The 20000-nt window shown below is 42.2% G+C and overlaps 1 protein-coding gene across 1 annotated transcript in view; it reads right to left on the bottom strand.

Moving 5' to 3' along the window:
• LOC308076886 (uncharacterized protein) overlaps window positions 1-20000 on the bottom strand; it is a gene marked incomplete at its 5' end in the record, with an annotated part of 121143 nt that overhangs the window by 18700 nt on the left and 82443 nt on the right. Inside the window, 10 exons of the mRNA XM_080417405.1 lie at window positions 250-354; window positions 555-659; window positions 3323-3427; window positions 3519-3629; window positions 4279-4395; window positions 6278-6388; window positions 7412-7519; window positions 7901-8005; window positions 9231-9329; window positions 18241-18351. Coding sequence (XP_080273531.1) covers window positions 250-354; window positions 555-659; window positions 3323-3427; window positions 3519-3629; window positions 4279-4395; window positions 6278-6388; window positions 7412-7519; window positions 7901-8005; window positions 9231-9329; window positions 18241-18351 — 1077 coding nt within the window. The remainder of the gene's footprint in view (window positions 1-249; window positions 355-554; window positions 660-3322; window positions 3428-3518; window positions 3630-4278; window positions 4396-6277; window positions 6389-7411; window positions 7520-7900; window positions 8006-9230; window positions 9330-18240; window positions 18352-20000) is intronic.

The raw sequence follows: 20000 nt of genomic DNA, 5'->3' as shown, positions 1-20000 counted from the left end.
TTCTGCAATGTAGAAATACTCTGTTACAAGTACAAGTCTGGTATTCCAAATGTACTTGAGTAAAAGTACAAAAGTATTGGCATCAAAATATACTTAAAGTATCAAAAGTAAAAGTACTCATTATGCAGAATGTCCCGTTTCACAAGTTATTGTATGTATATATAAAATCATTTGAAAATAGCAGATCTACAAGCTACAAGTGTCGGTGTGTGTGTGTGTGTGTGTGTGTGTCTGTGTGTGTGTTTATACATCACTGATCTTCTTGTTGTTCTCTCTTGCCAGGACTATCTCCGGAGTGTCAGTGACTGAAGACATCAGACCCTTCATCGTTTTAGAGTCCCAGGCATACCGCAGCTAACACACAAAGTTACAACACAGATACACACATTATAAACACACTTAATACACACCGCAGCTAACAGACAATATACAACATAGGTGTGTGTGTGTGTGTGTGTGTGTGCGTGTGCGTGTGCGTGTGCGTGTGCGTGTGCGTGTGCGTGTGCGTGTGCGTGTGCGTGTGTGTGTGTGTGTGTGTGCGTGTGTTCTCTCACAGAGCTGATGTTTCTCTGGTTGGTTTTGTTTCTCTCCATCTCTGGGTAGTCAGACATGCCGCCATAACTACACCTCATCCTCTCTGCTTCATCCTTATACTTTTTCTGTAGAGAAAGAGGGACAGAGAAAGGAGGGGGGAGAGAGGGAGAGAGAGAAAGAGTGAGAGAGCAGGTGAGACAGTGAGAAAAAACATGCCATTGTGTGCTTGTTTGTTAAGTGCGTAATATTACTGTAAGTGTGTAATAATACTGAGTAAGTGTGTATGTACACCATTTGGTTCTCAAACCTTTAATGTCAAGGACCCCCACGTTGGTATGCATTAGGGCCACGGACCCCCATAACTCTGAGAGTGTACACATGGAACCACATGGACCACTCCCAGAGTTACAGACCTATACGGGTCCATTTGGTTCCATTTGTACACTATCAGAGTTAGTAATGGCCTCTACACACTGTACGATATTTGACCCGATTTGGCTCTCGGGGATATTTTTTGGTGATCGCCGAGAAAACCACCGATCTCAGTCCAGATCGGGCGTTCCTCGGCGAGGTGTTGATCGCGCAGTGTGTAAGGTACTCCGAGAAGAAACACCCCGATAAATTGCGCTCGGCGAGCGGTTCCCGATAATTTTTACTTTTCTAGCATGTTGGATATTTGGGTTTGTCGGATCCGATGAGAGCCGTGCTACACCCAATCAGAGCAATTGATAGAGTGAGCGAGCCTGCTCAACGATAGAGGAATAGGGGCTTGCAGACAGAGAGAGAGAGCTGTGTGTGTGTGTGTGTGTGTGTGTGTGTGTGTGTGTGTGTGTGTATCTCTGAACAGTATTGCCAGGTTTTGCGCGAGAAATAAGCAACCAGGTCTATGAAAACAAGCCCAACAATGAGCACTTTAAACCTATATACAAATAAAATAGCCGATCTACAAGCTCACAACGCGTCGCAACTATTTTTAAAGAAAAAAAGCAACATTAAGAAATAAAGCCAAATAAGCAACTACACTTTGGAAATAAGCTATAAAAAGAGACGCAACCACCAATATTTTTTACAAGCAACTCGCTTATAATAAGCGGACACAGCAACACTGGTTGACTTTTGAAACGTTCGTTTCAGAGAGGGAGAGAGAGAGAGAGAGAGAGAAATACAGAGAAATTGAGAATGATTTAATGTCAATCATTAGCGTCCTGTCTCGGTCTCGCGCATATATCACGGGAGCCTTTCACGTTTTCTTGAGACGTTTGGAATAAAAACAAATGTATGTATTGGGTCGGGATCACATCATGGCGAAATATCTTGGAATCAGTGAACCCCTGTCGCCGACCAATCAATCGTGCGAGAATCACAACGATATATTAGCCCGATTTCAAGAGAGAAACTCGTGCAATGTGAAATGCTTAACGATCTGTTCACTCGCCGACCATTTCAAATGTCGGGCAGTGTGTAGAGGATCGACCTTCCTCAGAGTCATGAAAGTAAGTAAAGGTAAGTAAAGGTCCATTTGGTTCCTAATCCTAACTATCAATCATTTAGCTGGGGACCAACTGGAACCCCATCAAGGACCCCTGGGGGTCCCCGGACACCACTTTTTTTTTTGTAATACATTTTTTATCCCAAAATTTTGTAACCCTATTTTTCACCCATGCAGTGCCAATGCCTAAGCTTGTAATCCTGGGCGCTACTCTCCCTCTGCCAGCCTGGGGAGAGACCCAAACTGAGCTCATGCTTCCTTCAATGCATGAGGAGTGAGCAGGCCGCTTCTTATCACCTGACAGGGGGGAGTTTCCCCAGTAGCACGTAGCGCGTGGAAGGAACACGTTATTCCAACCAGTTCCTTTCCCCTCCATCAGGCACCCCGGCTGACCAGGGGGAGGCAGTATAGAGACACCACAGTTTGTTTTGGATTTTGTTCATCCAAACAAACTTTTTATCTCACTGTGATTGCTGCACTGACTGTGCTAATTTATGCCGTGTCAGCAGGTGCGCACACACACACTGTGAACGCACACGCTTCATCAGCTCCCATCAGGAGCCCCTTTGTAGATAGCTGTCTGATTTCCATTAGCTCGCCGCCAACAGCCCTAGAATGCAGTGGTGGAAAGTAACTAAGTACATGTACTCAAGTACTGTCCTTAAGTACAATGTTGAGGTATTTGTAGTTAACTTTTTTGTTGTTGTTGAGTATTTCCAATTTTCAGTACTTTTACTTCTTACATCTCGGAGGCAAATATTGTACTTTTACTCCACTACAATTATTTGAAAACTTTAGATACTAATTACTTTGTAGATTTGTATTATTATTACAAAACATACATTAACCACCTCAGCCTTATATACATGTCCGCCATTTGAAAATAGCAGATCTACAAGCTCACAATGCGTCGCAATGCGACGCATTGTGAGCTTGTAGATCGGCTATTTTCTCATAAGATTTTAATACATTTGAAAACTTGAAATGAGACATTCTGTATAATGAGTGCTTTTACTTTTGGTAACTTTAAGTACATTTTGATGCCAATACTTCTGTACTTTTACCCAAGTACATTTTGAATTCTGGACTTGTACTTGTAACCGAGTATTTCTACTCGGTGGTAGATACTACCATGGTAAACTGAGTAGCACTCTACAACAGCACTTACCAATGTTGTACACACACACACACACACACACACACACACACACACACACACACACACACACACACACACACACACACACACACACACACACACACACACACACACACACGCACGCACGCACACACACTGACCTGGCTGTACACGTCTTTGAGGTAGGCTGCATGAAGCAGTTCAGGCGTGTCCGTCACTGAGCTGTAGGAGCTCTCTCTCATATGATCCGCCTGCTTATAGGCCCTCTGCAACACACAGTTCATCGGATAATTAGCATCCATCCAAAAATGTGCATGCGTGACATGCACACGCACACTCAGTCAACTGGATAGGTACCTGGCTCTGTATTTCGGTGGCGTTCTTTGCTCTCTGCATTTCCAGAACGCCAGAACTGAGCTCCATGCCTTTACCCACGATCTCCGTCTCCAGGTCCTTACGATACTCCTTCTGTTGGGGGCGCGCGTACGCACGCACACACGCACACGCGCACACACACACACACACACACACACACACACACACACACACACACACACGTAACACTGTCAATATACATAAATGGAAGCTGGTCTTGTCTACTATATGGTTCCTGTTACAGAGAGGAGTCAGTATCAGGGTGTCAGGGTGTCATAGAGGTGACCTGTGGTTAGCCTTGAGGTTTGCGTTTGACCTGTGGTGACTCTTAGCTCCAAACGATTGAGTGTAGAAAACCATGCCTTGTCTGATACATAGAACACAGCTGTGTTGGTCGGAGCATCCGGCTGAGCCAGAAGCTCCGCTGATTACCAAGTAAGACTAAATTATATTTTGTTGCATTGGGGACAATTAGATATACAAGCCCGCAATGCATCAGCGACGTGCCGCGAGCTTGTTAGATCTACAAACTTTTCAAAATAATATATTATGTATATTTATGTATTTATTTTTTGACATCTTTACTAGAATGGAACTGCATTGTGATGACATCACACATGGAGGAAGTTACTAGTGTATGTGTGTGTGTGTGTGTGTGTGTGTGTGTGTGTGTGTGTGTGTGTGTGTGTGTGTGTGTGTGTGTGTGTGTGTGCGTGCGTGTGCGTGTGTGTGTGTGTGTCACCTGGTTCAATATTTGAGTGGCATGTTTAACTCTCAGTAGCTCAGGAGTCTCTTCCAGGCCAAGACCAGACAAGCCTCGCCCCTTTACTTCCTGTTCCAAGTCTTTCCTATACTCTTTCTACAAAGAGAGAGAGAGAGAGAGACATTAGTTTGTGTGTGTGTGTGTGTGTGTGTGTGTGTGTGTGCGTGCGTGCGTGCGTGCGTGCGTGCGTGCGTGCGTGCGTGCGTGCGTGCGTGCGTGCGTGCGTGCGTGCGTGCGTGCGTGCGTGCGTGCGTGCGTGCGTGCGTGCGTGCGTGAGAGATTGTGTGTGCGTGCGTGCATTAGGGTTGCCAACCGTCCCGTAAAATACGGAATCGTTCCTTATTTGGAAACTAAAAGACGTGTTCCGTATTGAACTGTTACGGGACGCACTATGTTCCGTATTTTGGGGTCGTGGAATGACGGCGCGAGAGAGAGTATTTCTCACTCACACTCACACACACAAACGAGACGGGGCAGCCCGTCCTGTCTCTTCTCTGTGTGAGTGAGAGCTGGGTGTCAGTCAGTGTTGTTGCCAAGTATAGTGAGAGAAATGAGCCAGGCCGACATACAAAAACAAGCCAAAAAACAAGCCAAATTTTGTTCCAGGGAAGTTGCGGGAAATAAGTAGACTTGGCAACGCTGGCTATGAAGCCATTGTCTGGGAGTGCGCTCAGCAGCTCATTGGCTCATTACTCATAACACGACCAATGAGAGTTAGCGCTTTCACGTTGCTAGGATACGTTCTGCCCTAGGCTGCGCTGCCTGTGACATGGTTCAGCGCGCACAGTGGACTGGTTGACATCAAGTGTCACAGTTCTTCATGACTAAAACATCTCCTGGGATCGATTCGGTATGGGATATTACATCTTATTTATCTGTTTTTTTAGCAAGATGTCAGTATTTCTATTTACCTGCCCTGGCAGCCTACATATTGGCTGCTGATGTGGGCATAGTCTAGGCTATTTCAGTAGACTAATATGGTTGATTGTTTATTAATGTTGAGTTTTTCAAGTCTAATAAATAAACATTTATTTAATATATATTAATCAATATAATTAAATAGTGTGCCCATTTAAAGAATAACTCTTATATATATTAATCAATATAATTAACTAGTGTGCCCATTTAAAGAATAACTCTTATATATATTAATCAATATAATTAAATAGTGTGCCCATTTAAAGAATAACTCTTATATATATTAATCAATATAATTAAATAGTGTGCCCATTTAAAGAATAACTCTTATATATATTAATCAATATAATTAAATAGTGTGCCCATTTAAAGAATAACTCTTATGTTGTTATGCTCATCTGGAAAACGGAATTCTTCATAATGGATTAACAGTTAATAAATACATAAATAATATAATTAATTTATAATAATTCAATATAATTAATATAAATTTCTTAGATTTTTTTATTAGATTTCATAGATTTCTATGCATTTCAAGAGTTTGGGGGGCTGGCTCCCCCAAAATAATTAAATAACCCTAACAACCCTAACCGTAAAACCGAAATAAAGTATAAAAAAAACCTCCCAAATCCGCGCAAAACCGCAAAAAAAATTTCGCGTGCGCATGCACATCCGACGCGTGCACATCCGCGTGCACATCCGCGTGCACATCCGACGCATGCAAGCGCGCTGCGCGCGCGTGCATGCGTCCCGTTTTTCCATTTCTGAAAGTTGGCAACCCTAGCGTGCATGTGTGCGTGCGTTTGTGCGTGTGTGTGTTATCTCACTCAGCAGGCTGCTAGCATGGCATGCTGTGTGTGTGTGTGTGTGTGTGTGTGTGTGTGTGTGTGTGTGTGTGTGTGTGTGTGTGTGTGTGTGTGTTACCTCACTCAGCAGGCTGCTAGCATGGCGTGCTGTGTGCATGTGCGTGTGCGTGTGTGTTACCTCACTCAGCAGGCTGCTAGCATGGCGTGCTGTGTGTGAGTGCGTGTGCATGTGCGTGCGTGTGCGTGTGCGTTACCTCACTCAGCAGGCTGCTAGCATGGCGTGCTGTCAGGTATGCTGGCGTCAGATCAACATCCAACGGAGCTCTGCCTTTCATCTGGTCCTCATAATCTCTACGATACTCCCTCTGATGGAGAGAGAGAGAGAGAGAGAGAGAGAGAAAGAGAGACACGGGAAAGTGACAGACAGAGACAAGAGAGAGAGAGAAACGGGAAAGTGACAGAGAGACAGACAGACAGACAGACATAAAAGTTCATATATTCACACAAGTCCTCAAAGTAGATATAGGGAACCCAATGTCTCGTAAAAAATATTATGAGACAAAAATATTATATTAGGACATTTATTTATTGAGGAAAATGTACGTTCCAATACACAATGTTGCCACTGTCAGGTGGAACTTCTATGTCCAAAACTGTTACTTTGCAGGAAAATGAAAAAGAACTGGATCCAATGTAGTAATTATTTAGTCACAAGCTGTTGTTAATACTTTTCATTGGTTGAATATCTATAAAAGCAACACATTTAACCACTTTCACTTTGATACAAAAAGAAACGGAAAACATCTAAACCAGGGGTCTTCAACGTTTTCAGGCTAAGGACCCCCTAGCTGAGAGAGAGATGAAGCAGGGACCCCCTCTATATTGTATAACATTGTGTTTCATATTAACTTCTTTTTTTTAATACTTGGTCTGCTCTTTTTTCCCTCTACAGTCTACACCAAACCTCTTTGCCAAAAATAGCAGATCTACAAGCTCACAACGCCTCGCGCTGCGAGGCGTTGTGAGCTTGTAGATCTGCTATTTTAGGCTGAAGTTCTCCTCAGAATGGATGCTAGGGTTCAAGTGGTTAATGTAAAACTTAATGTAATAAAAATCATATCACACAAAGATTTGGTGGCCCCCCTGCAGTAACTCTGAGGACCCCCTAGTGGTCAAGGACCCCCTGTTGAAGACCCCTGATCTAAATGCGAAGCGCTGTGAGCTTATAGATCGGCTATTTTGCTACTTTTGTGTGACAGTGTACAAAAAAAATACTGTAGATAACTGTAATATTGCTATCTAACAGCAACAATATGTTAAATAGATGTACTGTATTTCTATAGATGGATAGATTACAGAATACAGATAGATGTGGATATTATAGATACCTCACTCTGTATCATCTGAGCCTCTTTAGATACTCTGTATGTTTGAGTGTCTCCAAACTCCATCAGACCACGACCCTTATTTTTCTCATATTCCTCTTTGTACTTCACCTGAAAACACACACACACACACACACACACACACACACACACACACACACACACACACACACACACACACACACACACACACACACACACGAACACGCACACACAGTTGATATAATTTGTCGCACAGCGATGTTGGAGAATATCCAGTTTGGTCAACATGATATTCGCTCATCTGTCAAAAAAATATGCTTTAACCCCTCCTCAAAACTCATTATTAAAATTATTGAATTACCACTGTGTGTGTGTGTGTGTGTGTGTGTGTGTGTGTGTGTGTGTGTGTGTGTGTGTGTGTGTGTGTGTGTGTGTGTGTGTGTGTGTGTGTGTGTGTGCGCGCGTGAGTGTGCGTGTGCGTGTGTGTGTGTACTGAACAGTACAACTAACCTGGCTATGCAGTACTGCATTCTCCCTGTGGTGGCGCTGTTCAGCTGTTTCCACAGTCACATGGGACTGTCCTATAGACTGCTGATACTTTTTCCTGTACTCTACCTACACAGACAGACAGACAGACAGACAGACAGACAGACAGACAGACAGACAGACAGGTAAATAGGCAGATAAGACAGGTCATTCTGTTGCATTGTGTATAATGTAGTATTGTGTGATATGTTTGTTTGTTTGATTGATTGATTGATTGATTGATTGATTGATTGATTGAGTGATTGATTGAATACTTTATTAGCAATTTGCAAACCCAAGAAAGTCTATGGCATTTTGGGTTACCATTGGGGTCCTTTGTACTCAATTCACCGAAACATTTAATGACAGACAAATATACACTACTATGCAAAACCTCATGTAAACAGTTAGAACATAAAAACAATAAAATATGTGCAGTAAACTGTTCGAGGGGGGCGGGGGCGGGGCTAGGCTTTGACTTTTACAGGGGCCAGTTTCGAATTGCAGCCACCTGTTGTGCTCTTTTAGAGCGGTTTTGAAGGAGAGTAGGGATTTACACTCCTTTACGACTGTTGGTAGGGCATTCCACATTTTTGTGGCATATCAGGAGAACAAATTTAACCCCTTGTTTGAGCTAAATCTGTGTTGAATTGAAGGTTGTATTATTAGTTATATTTTATACATACTTTTGTATTTTATGTACAAAGACATTAGACTTCATAAGATTATACTGTATCAACCAATCACATTGTGTGATTTGACCAACCCATTTTATAATGTATAGTGTCATAATGTGTAGTATTGTGTAATGTAATTCATGGTAACAATACCTATGAAGCCCATGTCTATAACACATTATAAACATACTCATAATGCATTACGATTTGCTAAGAACACTGTAGAATTACAGTTACAAGCACTGATACTCATCCGTTATAACAATAATCATAAGACATTATAACTTATGTTATAATTACTTACAGTCAAATTGTGTAACAATTCATAACTGCTGGGCACTCAATTTATTTTGGTAGGGCTCATGGTCTATCATAATTATCATAGTTGTTGTAATACATTCTAATGATTTTATAATGTATTATATTCACTGCTATAATTAATTATAATGTGATTATAAGTTACTAAAAGTTATTGGATTCTCTAAAAAGATTATGACATTCCTGGAGTGTAGGCAGAATTCTTTTGTTTTGCTATTTTTTTTACTTTGACTGAGTCACTTATAGTGACTTATAATCACACTCTAACACATTGTAGCAGTGATATCGTGTAGTGTGTATGGTGTAGTAATGTTGTGTACATTGCTCTGCAGTTTGTTGGCGTTCAGGATATGTTCCAGATGTAGCAGCTTGGGCAGGTCAGTAGAACCTTCTGCTTTCGGCTTGGATTTATATTTCACCTGATGGACACAATAATAAACACATACACATCATCACCATGATCAAATAAGTAAATAAAGCAGCTGCAGCTAATAAAATCAATAATGGGTGTGATCAATTTAAGGAATTGTTGATTGTCCTGACAACCGATCTAGCTGGGTGTGGCTTACACAGTGGTCTGACTGTACTGTGTCGATTTAATCAAACCTTTCACACATCAATGTTTTTTGTGTGTCGGTGAGACTCCCTCACAGCCCACACAGTCAGATCATCTGGATGTTGATTTACTCTTGTTTACTCTCTGTTTATTGATCACAGTAATCATTGTGATCAGTCACATGGCTGTCTAGCCATGTGAAAGCCTTTACTCCTCCTCCTTATTACCATGTGACAGCCTTCAAAGCCTAATTTGAGTAAAGTGTATAAAAAGTAACTGCATGTACTGTTCTGGATACTCAATCATCTCATGCTGGAAGGTGGTTGTTCTTTAGGGATCCCTATTAAATTAAATTGAATGTCTCATCACATATTGTACTCTCCTTGTATTTTGTAGTACAAAGTAGTAAGTATTAGTATATTTATTCCACGAAATTCTGGAGGTCCCGCCGAGACTGATTCATCTGCCGTTCCGGGCGCTGGTTTCCTAGGACAATATTCTCAGTACTTTAGTTATTAGACAGTATGTTCGGGGATGAATCTCAGTACTTTAGTTATTAGACTGTATGTTCGGGGATGAATCTCAGTACTTTAGTTATTAGACTGTATGTTCGGGGATGAATCTCAGTACTTTAGTTATTAGACAGTATGTTCGGGGATGAATCTCAGTACTTTAGTTATTAGACAGTATGTTCTGGGATGAATCTCAGTACTTTAGTTATTAGACAGTATGTTCGGGGATGAATCTCAGTACTTTAGTTATTAGACAGTATGTTCTGGGATGAATCTCAGTACTTTAGTTATTAGACAGTATGTTCGGGGATGAATCTCAGTACTTTAGTTATTAGACAGTATGTTCGGGGATGAATCTCAGTACTTTAGTTATTAGACAGTATGTTCGGGGATGAATCTCACACTCCTGTTTGTGTTTAATTAGTGTAACTGGTTGCATCTTTGTGTTGCAGCTGCAGCTGTTGAGGCCGTGCTCAAACGGACGGACGGACGGACGGACCCACACGGTCAAGTGTAGGAGCGATTGGCACCACTCAAAAAAAAAAAGAAGAATACCCCTCAAGTACAGTGTGGGAATGTGACAGAGAACCAATATCAGTCATTTTGCCAAGTCAACATAATCACAAAACATTTTCCACATATTTCTTCTCTGAATAGTAGTGTGGTATACCTGAGGTATAGTAGTGTTATAGAATGGACAACAAAAGGTGGCTTTGCCACCAACGCTTTCTGGGCCAGCAGTGTCAATGGCCAACTCTGAAAAGTTCATCTCAATATTTTCCAATAACCCGCATGAAGCTGAAGGCCTTCCTGGAGCACACGATCGAGGTAGAGCCCTTATCTTCCCAGGGCGTCTACGACACACTGCTGGAGCTTCGGCTGCAGGACTGGGCGCTCGAACAGAACCCTGAGAGAAAAGAGCTCCTCCAGGGGGCAGCACTGTCACTACTGAGGAGCGATAACACTGCCTTTGATAAGGCTCTTGTCCTCTGTCAGATGCATAACTTCAAAGAAGGGGTCCTCTACCTGTATGAGAAACTATACCAGCAGATTAGGCACTACCATATGCAGAACGAGGAGTATGGCAAAGTGGTGGAGGCCTGCAAGCGCTATGGAGACCAGAAGGTGTGCCTGTGGGAGCAGGCGCTGGGCTATTTTGCCAGGAAAGAAGAAGACTGCAAGGCCTATGTGTCAGTGAGGTGTTGCATCAAATAGACCAAAACAACCTGATGCCCCCTCTACTTGTGGTGCAAACGCTGGCACACAAACTCCACGGCCACGGTGTCTGTCATCAAGGACTACCTCATCAACAACAACAACAAGCTGCAGAGGGAGAGCCAGCAGATCGACGATGACGAGCGAGGCAGAGTGTCCCACGTGCACGCATAGCCGTGGGAAGTAGGGGTGCCGAGGGGGCTGCAGCACCCCCTGAAAATAATGTATAAAAAAAACATTTTTGCATAATGTGCCTGTTGTTGTTGGTCGTTATTTGGGGGGGATTTAGTGCAATATGTGTTCTGGTTAAAAGTTATAAGTATCTGTTATAAGTATTAGTATATTTATTCCACGACATTGGCCACCAACCTGAAAATGTATTTTCTGTTTATTAAAGATCTGGAGATCCCCCTGTTACTGAACAAACACTCAATAGCAATTATTACTATCACAATATAGTGCTTTAACCTTTTAACAAAAAAACATTTTGTTTTAACAAAAAGCTATCACTTTTGTATTATATATTTCACATTTTATTGATCTATTTTTGCCAGACCCAAGGGGTCGGCCTACATGAGGCTTTGTCGGTCGGTCTGTCCATCTTTTCCTGTCCTGTCCCTCTTTTCCTCTGCACACACGTCATGCGAAGCCATTCAGATTTCAACCACTAGGGGTTTCCCGAGAACCTCCGTAGCTGTTCCTTCGCTCGAATCTTCACTCCTCTCCTCCGCTCCGCTCGCTTCCATTCCGGGACGCCATGGTTCTCTTCCAAAGATTACGCCCGGAATATTCGTCATAAAGATTCATTCATTTTGCCTCACAAATTGAAGAACCATTTCTCTAAGTTTCGGTTTCTCAGTTTTTTTCAGCTTTGCCAGTTCCCACCTGATGTCGTGTGGGAGTTCTGACTGCTCCAGATTGTACTGAATAACTGTTAGCATGCATAATGTCTTCAGACTAGGCCTTAAATCTAACATGAACAGTTCATCAGTGTGAACAGGCGCTGCGTTATAACCATGGGATCTGAAGAAGTATCGCTTGAATCCATCAAAGATGATCATACGATCTCCCACCATGCAACATAACATTCTATACATTGATAACGGGGTTCCACCTTCTTCCAGGAGAAGGTCTCTGGATTGAATTTCCACAGATCATTCAAGTCCTTGTTATGGCATTGGCCACCAAATATGTACAGCTCTCCATTGTAGGCAAAGGCTGAATGATCATTGCGTCCTTGTGGGCGACGCTGAAAGAGCGCAGGAGTGCTCAGCCAGCAGTTGGTCTCTGTGTCAAACACACTAATGTTGTCGTTAAGCCATCGGTGTATGCCCCCAAATACAAACATCTTTGTCCCAATGATGGTGGCAGAGGAACCCTGGGAAGCAGTTGGTGGAGTGCTTCTGGTGTTAATTAAAGACCAGACCATTGTGGTGGTGTCCAACTTGTAGATGACATTAGTGCATTGAGCCCTCATTGCGTATATGGCCTTCCCCAAGACACAGGCTGAGTAGTCACAGTGCCCCTTCTCCGGAACATTCCCACGATCCCTGGGCTTGAACCATCTGTGGGTGTCGACATCAAATGCATAAAGATGTCCGTCCACCAAAATGTAGATGGAATGTTCGATCAGCATAGCTGACTCCAGGCCACATATGTAGGGAACCTCAAGGGGATGTTCTCCTCTTCCAACTATCACAGGGGGTAACATCATCCAGCACAGAGACACTGTGTTGAGGACATGCACTTCAATCTGATTACACTTGTCTCCTTCAAAGCAGTAGACCTCGTGTCCAACTACCACAGCACCATGGAAGTAATTATTTTCTCTTCCATTCAGATGTACCACCCAGTGAGACATTTCACTCACCAACACGAATCAGTGCTGATAACCAATTTACAAGAAGAAGTTGTAAGAAAGCAGGTTGATTTCTTGGTAAATCACATTTGTACCTGGGACAAGTCATTTTAAAGGACAGTTACATGGTTGTGATGATGTCATTGCGTGATGATGTCATCAAAATAAGTAAATAATACATTATTACACAAGCCAGTGATTGCCAGACCCAAGGGGTCGGGCTTACATGAGGCTTTGTATCTGTTTCGTCCATACATGGGCAGGGGTCATTTGTCCTCCGGCCCCAGCCAAAAAAAAGTTTGTGACGTCATACATGGGCAGGGGCCATTTGTCCTCCGGCCCCAGCCAAAAAAAAGTTCGTGACGTCCCCTTTCGTCACCAACTATTCATGACATCATGAACTTCAGTTATAAAGTGGTTTGTAGGTGTGTTACATACTAGGACTTCATTTTGGGTCTGGCAGAACCAGGTCTCCTGGTCTTGTTTTTAAATTAGCAGCTGATTTTATTCATTTTACTCCAATATATCACACACACACACACACACACACACACACACACACACACACACACACACACACACACACACACACACACACACACACACACACACACACACACACACACACACACACACACACACACACACACACACACACACAACTAGAAGGTATTATGTATAATAAAAGTTTTACTTTAAGCCTAGCTAAAAGCTTGTGTGGGGGGGGGGGTCTGCTTTTAAAAGAAGACTCTGTTGTAGCAGACCTTAATTCAAGTGGAAAAGAATTCCAGAGTATACTGTAGGACCATAATGACTCTAGCCAGCACCATAAGCTGATTTAGAATGTATTCTAGGTATAATGAGGAAAGCTTTATCTGATGATCTAAGGGATCTGTTCGGCGCTTATTCAGTGAGCATCAACAATGTAGGAAGGAGCTAAGCCATTCATAGGTTTAAAAACAACAAGAAGTACTTCAAAATCAAACACTGACTCACAGGCCAGACTAACTGGAATCCAAGCCTACATGAGGCTTTGTCGGTCGGTCTGTCCCTCTTTTCTTACCTGTCCCTCTTTTCCTACCTGTCCCTCTTTTTGATTGGCCAAGCTTCGCGTGACGTAGTGCTCTGATCTTCAGATTTCAACCATTAGGGGTCTGGCAGTGCTCCGAGGAGCACTTTTTCTAGTTGCCAGACCCAAGGGGTCGGCCTACATGAGGCTTTGTACCTGTTTTCTCCATACATGGGCATGCCCCCTTTTCCCTCAGGCCCCAGCCATAAAAGTCTGTCCCCCTTTCGTCCATACATGGGCATAGACACAGGCTGACACGTCATGTGAAGTCCGGCTTAGCCGTGACGTAGTGCTCTGATCTTAGAAAGTACTTATTCTGGGTCTGGCAGAACCAGGTCTCCTGGTCTTGTTTTTATATACATCACTGCTATTATCCTTGTTAATTCCCTTTTTTCTCTCTCTCTCTCTCTCTCTCTCCTCAAAATTCAGTGTAACGATAGTTCATGTAGACACGGAAGGCAGAATGTTTATATTCTTCATTCACACTCCCCGGACCCCCCCCCCCCCATTCGCTTACAAGCCTATACAGTTGTACTCCTTTAAGGCAGTACGTTCAACCTCTTGTCATTCTCATTCGCTACAAGCCAACTCACTCACGCCCTCATACCCACAGTGCAACACTGGCGGGTCATTTAAGCAGCTTCTGCTCTCTGTTCAGTCTACATGCTTAGCTGTCATTGCAGGTTGTACAGCTGTAGGTTTTCAAATTCCCTCCACCTCCCCGGCCTCCTCCCTGTGGCATTCAGTTCATATTGTTATAGGTTGATTCTGTGTATTGTACTGTGGTTCTATGGATTATACCATGATTCTGTGTATTGTACTGTGGTTCTATGTATTATACTATGATTCTGTGTATTGTACTGTGGTTCTATGGATTGTACTATGATATGCGGTAGTTTAATTAGGCATTGAAGGTTCAATGTTTATTGTCTCCGCCAGGCCGAAGGCATGGTGGAGAGTATGTTTTACCCACTGTGTGTGTGTCCGTCTCAGCCAAGCTAACATTGGTCAAGCTTCGCGTGACACGTGACAATATGTAATATAAATAGGTAAGACAGGATTAATCAGGAACAGTACTCGCCTGGCGGAGACCTGTGCTCCGAGGAGCACATATTCTAGTGCAGAGGTCTTCAACAGGGGGTCCGCGACCCCTAGGGGGTCCGCGGAGGTACTGCAGGGGGTCCGCGAAATTGTTGTTTGATTAAACAATATTTTTGTTTGAAAAAAAAAAAAAAAAAAAACGTTTTTTATTTTTTTCCCCCAAAATGTCAAAACATAACATGAATCCATAGCAAACAGATAAATGGAGGCACAATGCACAATAACATGGTATGTTTATACATATTTTGTAGATAATTTTTATTTTGCACACCTACTGGGGCAGGTGCGTATAGGAGCAGGCAATATAAAACACAATTGTATACATAAATATACAATATATGTGGTATCCAACCCTACCCTACGAGGTAGGGGGTCCCTGCTCCATCTCCCCATCAGTTTGGGGGTCCCTGGCCTGAAAAGGTTGAAGACCCCTGTTCTAGTGTAAAACTGTATTTATGCTCTGCTCTGGGGGTTTTGTGATTGAAGATCTGTGACATATTTACACAGGGAATCTTTAATATCACAGGAGCAGAGTCACACCGCCAAACTTGAATGCAATATCATTGCATATATGGTAAATGGTTAATATAGTAATGGTTAATAAATGGTGAATGGATAATTAATGGTCTGGTTATTTCTGAGCTGAAGTGTCTAAATGAATTCTAATCTATTTTTCATTCCCTTGAACATAATTTTGTGGGTTTTTTTTTCTTCCCCTGTCTCTTTAATTATGTATCCTACTGTATTTATTTGATCGTGTACATGTATTGTTGTTTGTATGTCTGGCCTCGTGGGGAAGAATGGTGGGTGGATGGGGAGGACTGGGGAGGGGTGGATGGGAGTTGTGGGAGAAAATGTAAAACCGAAGAGTTGTTTAAATGTTTGTAAAATTGAATACAATGTCATGTGTACTCTTTGAATACATTTTGCTTAAAAAAAAAAAAAGCTATCACTTGCACCAATGTACTAATCTGTAAAATAGTCGGTGCCTCTGGAATCAATGTATTGAATTATAAGTATTGAATTATAAGTCCCAAAAACGGGAATTCCCGTCCGATGGCTCTATGGCTACTATCATGGCCAGGGACGGAAATGACGAAAATATGAAGAAAAAAAAAATTGGATTTTTTTTTTTTTTTTTTTTTTGGTTTATCTCAAAGGAACTAGGAGATAATGCTATCCAAAAAATTGCTGCTCCATTCACTTCAATGTTAAAAAACAAACACCTTGCAACAAAAAAAAAATGCACCTTTTTCCTGGCACTGGGACGACACAGTCTGAAATAAGTCTGGCAGTGAAAGAGTTAATGTACACAACATTGGGCGGCAGTGGCTCAGGGGGTAGAGTGGCCGGGTAGAGTGAATTGGAAAACCGCAAGGTTCCCAGTTCGATCCCGGGCTGGGGCGCTCCCCTAGAGTTAGTGTCGAAGTGTCCTTGAGCAAGACTCTGAACCCCTAAATTGCTCCCGATGAGCAGGTTGGTGCCTTGCATGGTTTCCTCCGCCATCGGTGTATGAATGTGTGTGTGAATGGGTTAATGGCACAATCAATGTAAAGCGCTTTGGATAAAACGCTATATAAATGCACCATTTACCATTTAACAAATGGACAATACTACAAGCTATAACATCAACTACTGTATTTGTCATTTGGATCAGATATCATCAAAGCCTTATCTTCTCTGTCTCTACCAAACTGTCTCCCTCTCAGCTTCCCTACTGTCTGTCTCTCCTGTCTCTCCTACGCTATCTGCCTCTCAGTATTCCTTCTGTCTGTTTCTCCTACACTGTCTCCCTCTCAGCTTATACACTGTCTGTCTGTCTGTCTCTCCTACACTGTCTAACTTGCAGCTTTCCTACTGCCTGTCTCTCCTACATTGTCTCCCTCTCAGCTATCATACTGACTGTCTCAATACAGAATAAATTCAACGGTGGTTGGTTTTGCAAAAATAAATATTGTTCTGCATTCATTCATCCGTAAAAAATATTCAGTGTTCTTATTTATCAGCAGCTCAGCAGCCAATCTATGTTCTCATCTCTCTCTGTGTGTGTGTGTGTGTGTGTGTGTGTGTGTGTGTGTGTGTGTGTGTCTGTGTGTCTGTGCGTGCATGGTGAAGTGTGTCAGGTTGTTAATATTCAGAGCTTCAGGGCATCACAACCTCTTATATAAGAATGACACACAGTAACACTCTCACAAACGTGTGCATGTTGCCCTTCAACACGTCATTCAAATTTCAGGCTGTTGTGTGGGCGTAACTATGGTAACGGTTCTAAAGGCTTCGTGGGAAGATTTACTTTCTGTTTTAACACGCGCGCGCTCACATGCACGCACGCACACACACACACACACATACACACACACACACACACACACACACACACACACATTTACCAAATTTAAGAAGTTTCTAAAATCGCTTCTCTTAACAACCAAATACTTTCCATATGGTCTGCCTAATATAATATAATAACATTTTCCCTAGAGGTTTATGTTTTGGTTCACTTGACTTTTATTGTTGTTATATGTTTTTGCTGATTCTTTCTTTTTTTGAATCAGTGTCCATTTTGGTCTTTTCCGTTCTGTTTCTTCATCTGTATGACATGTCTATTAGTGTTTAAACTGTAATGGATGTGTATATTCCACATTGATGTTAATTTTATCCTATGAATGTACAAATATTCCCGGAGAATGCCACTTCTCAAGCCCCTGGAGGGTTTTTAGGCATTCTCCTTCACATTTCTACTGAATCTTTGTGTATCATTTTTTAAATGTTATTGTAAGTGATAATAAACAAACAAACAAACAAACACAGCCCCCTCTTCCGTGTTTTATGTGAGAAGTGGTGAAATGGCTAATGTTGGTTTCCAGTTTGACCGGAGACGGAACAGAGCTTTTCAGGTTTCTGCATTCATGTGTGTGTGTGTGTGTGTGTGTGTGTGTGTGTGTGTGTGTGTGTGTGTGTGTGTGTGTGTGTGTGTGTGTGTGTGTGTGTGTGTGTGTGTGCGTGTGCGTGTGTGTACCTGACTAGCCAGTGCGGAGGCGGCCTGTGTGTGTTTGAAGGACAGACAGTCGACAGGGTTGTAACACGGCCTTTGACCGTGTTCCTTATCAAACTTCTCCTTGTACTTCACCTAGAGAGAGAGAGAGAGAGAGTATGTTTTTAACATACAGAAAACAAAAATAAGATAGGCATTAAAAGTAAACGGTTGTAAGCTGAATTTATTTTAATAAAAGGCAGTGGAGAGAACAACATTCTTTTCAAGCCACAGATCCTCTGGAGGTTTGTTTCAACTGTGTCTGAAATAATAACTGTGTAAATGTTTTAGCTCAGGGAACAGACCGCTCGAGGATATCTGTTCTATGACTCACTGGAAGCCAGTGCACAGATCTGAGAATCCTTGTAATGTGTGTGCCACTTTCTTAGTTAACCCATTAAGACCGGGAACGCACCTGTGTCATTTTAGATTTGTTTGGCTATTCAAAAATAGCAGATCTACAAGCTCATAGCGCAGCGGCACCGAGCGCCCGCGCAACAAGCTTGTAGATCTGCTATTTTTGAAAAATCTTGAACATTTTGTGCAAATCTTTGAATAAATATATTTTTAAAGCGAACATTTGTACCGAAATCTTTGCTTCTGGGGGTCCGTGGAACAAAACATTTTGAGATGGGGGTCTGGGGCAAAATACATATAATTTTGAGGGTCCTTGACTTGAAAAAGTTTGAGAACCACTGATATAGCAGGCTGCACTAGCCTTCCTGATTTCGTGTATAGAGGGGCGGGTTTAAAATCAGCGCGGAGAGAATGCGCCTCATCCCATTGGTTCACCGATCTGTCCGTCAGCCCCCGCCCCGTCAACACAACATCACGAGCGACGCCCACTGCACTCTGGTTGGTTGGGGAAATGAAACACTTCCTATACCGGGTACACCGACACGCTGGTCCAGGCTTTTATTTTTTAGCAAAACTAAACAATAAAAGCCTGGAGATCGAGGCTACTGATATAGCGACATAGTTTTTTTTCTAAAAACTGTTAGGAATTAGAAAGACATTTTGTCAAATCGGCCTCAGGCCTTAATGGGTTAAAGATAGAACTCTGGCAGCTGCATTCTGAATGAGCTGTAACTGTCTGGAGACCATGAGAGAAGATCCTTACGTTAGTGTAACCTGTTGGAGATTAATGCATGGATACTGAAGTGTTGTTTGGACATGAATCGTCTAATTCTTTTTTTAACCCATTCAATCCGGGAAAGCATCTGTGTCACTTTAGATTTCTTTGGCTATTCAAAAATAGCAGATCTACAAGCTCATGTAAATCTGCTATTTTTGAAAAATCGTGAAAATGTGTGCAAATCTTTGAATACATATATATTTTTAAGCGAACATTTTTAACTCACATTTTTGCTTCTGGGGGGTCCCTGGAATAACATATTTTGAGATGAGTGGTTTTAGAACCACTGATTATAGCAATGGAAGTTTTTTCCAAAAAAACGATTAGGATTTAGAAGACATTTGTAGAATCCCCCCAGAAGCAAAGATTTGAGTTAAAAATGTTGGCTTTAAAATATATATAATATTCAAAGATTTGCACACATTTTCAAAATGTTTCTAAAATAGCAGATCTACAAGCTCGGTGCCGCGCTATGAGCTTGTATATCTGCTATTTTTGAATAGCCAAAGAAATCTAAAATGACATGGATGCGTTCCCGGCCTTAAAGGGTTAAAGATGATAACAGACTGGCTTTTGTATTGACTTGATGTGGCTATTCAAAGGTATATGT

The sequence above is a fragment of the Gymnoscopelus braueri genome (assembly GCF_963280865.1).
Source record: "Gymnoscopelus braueri genome assembly, chromosome: 21".
NCBI classification, from domain to species: domain Eukaryota; kingdom Metazoa; phylum Chordata; class Actinopteri; order Myctophiformes; family Myctophidae; genus Gymnoscopelus; species Gymnoscopelus braueri.
The sequence above is the reverse complement of the archived record's forward strand: the minus strand, read 5'-3'. Positions and strand labels throughout refer to the sequence as shown.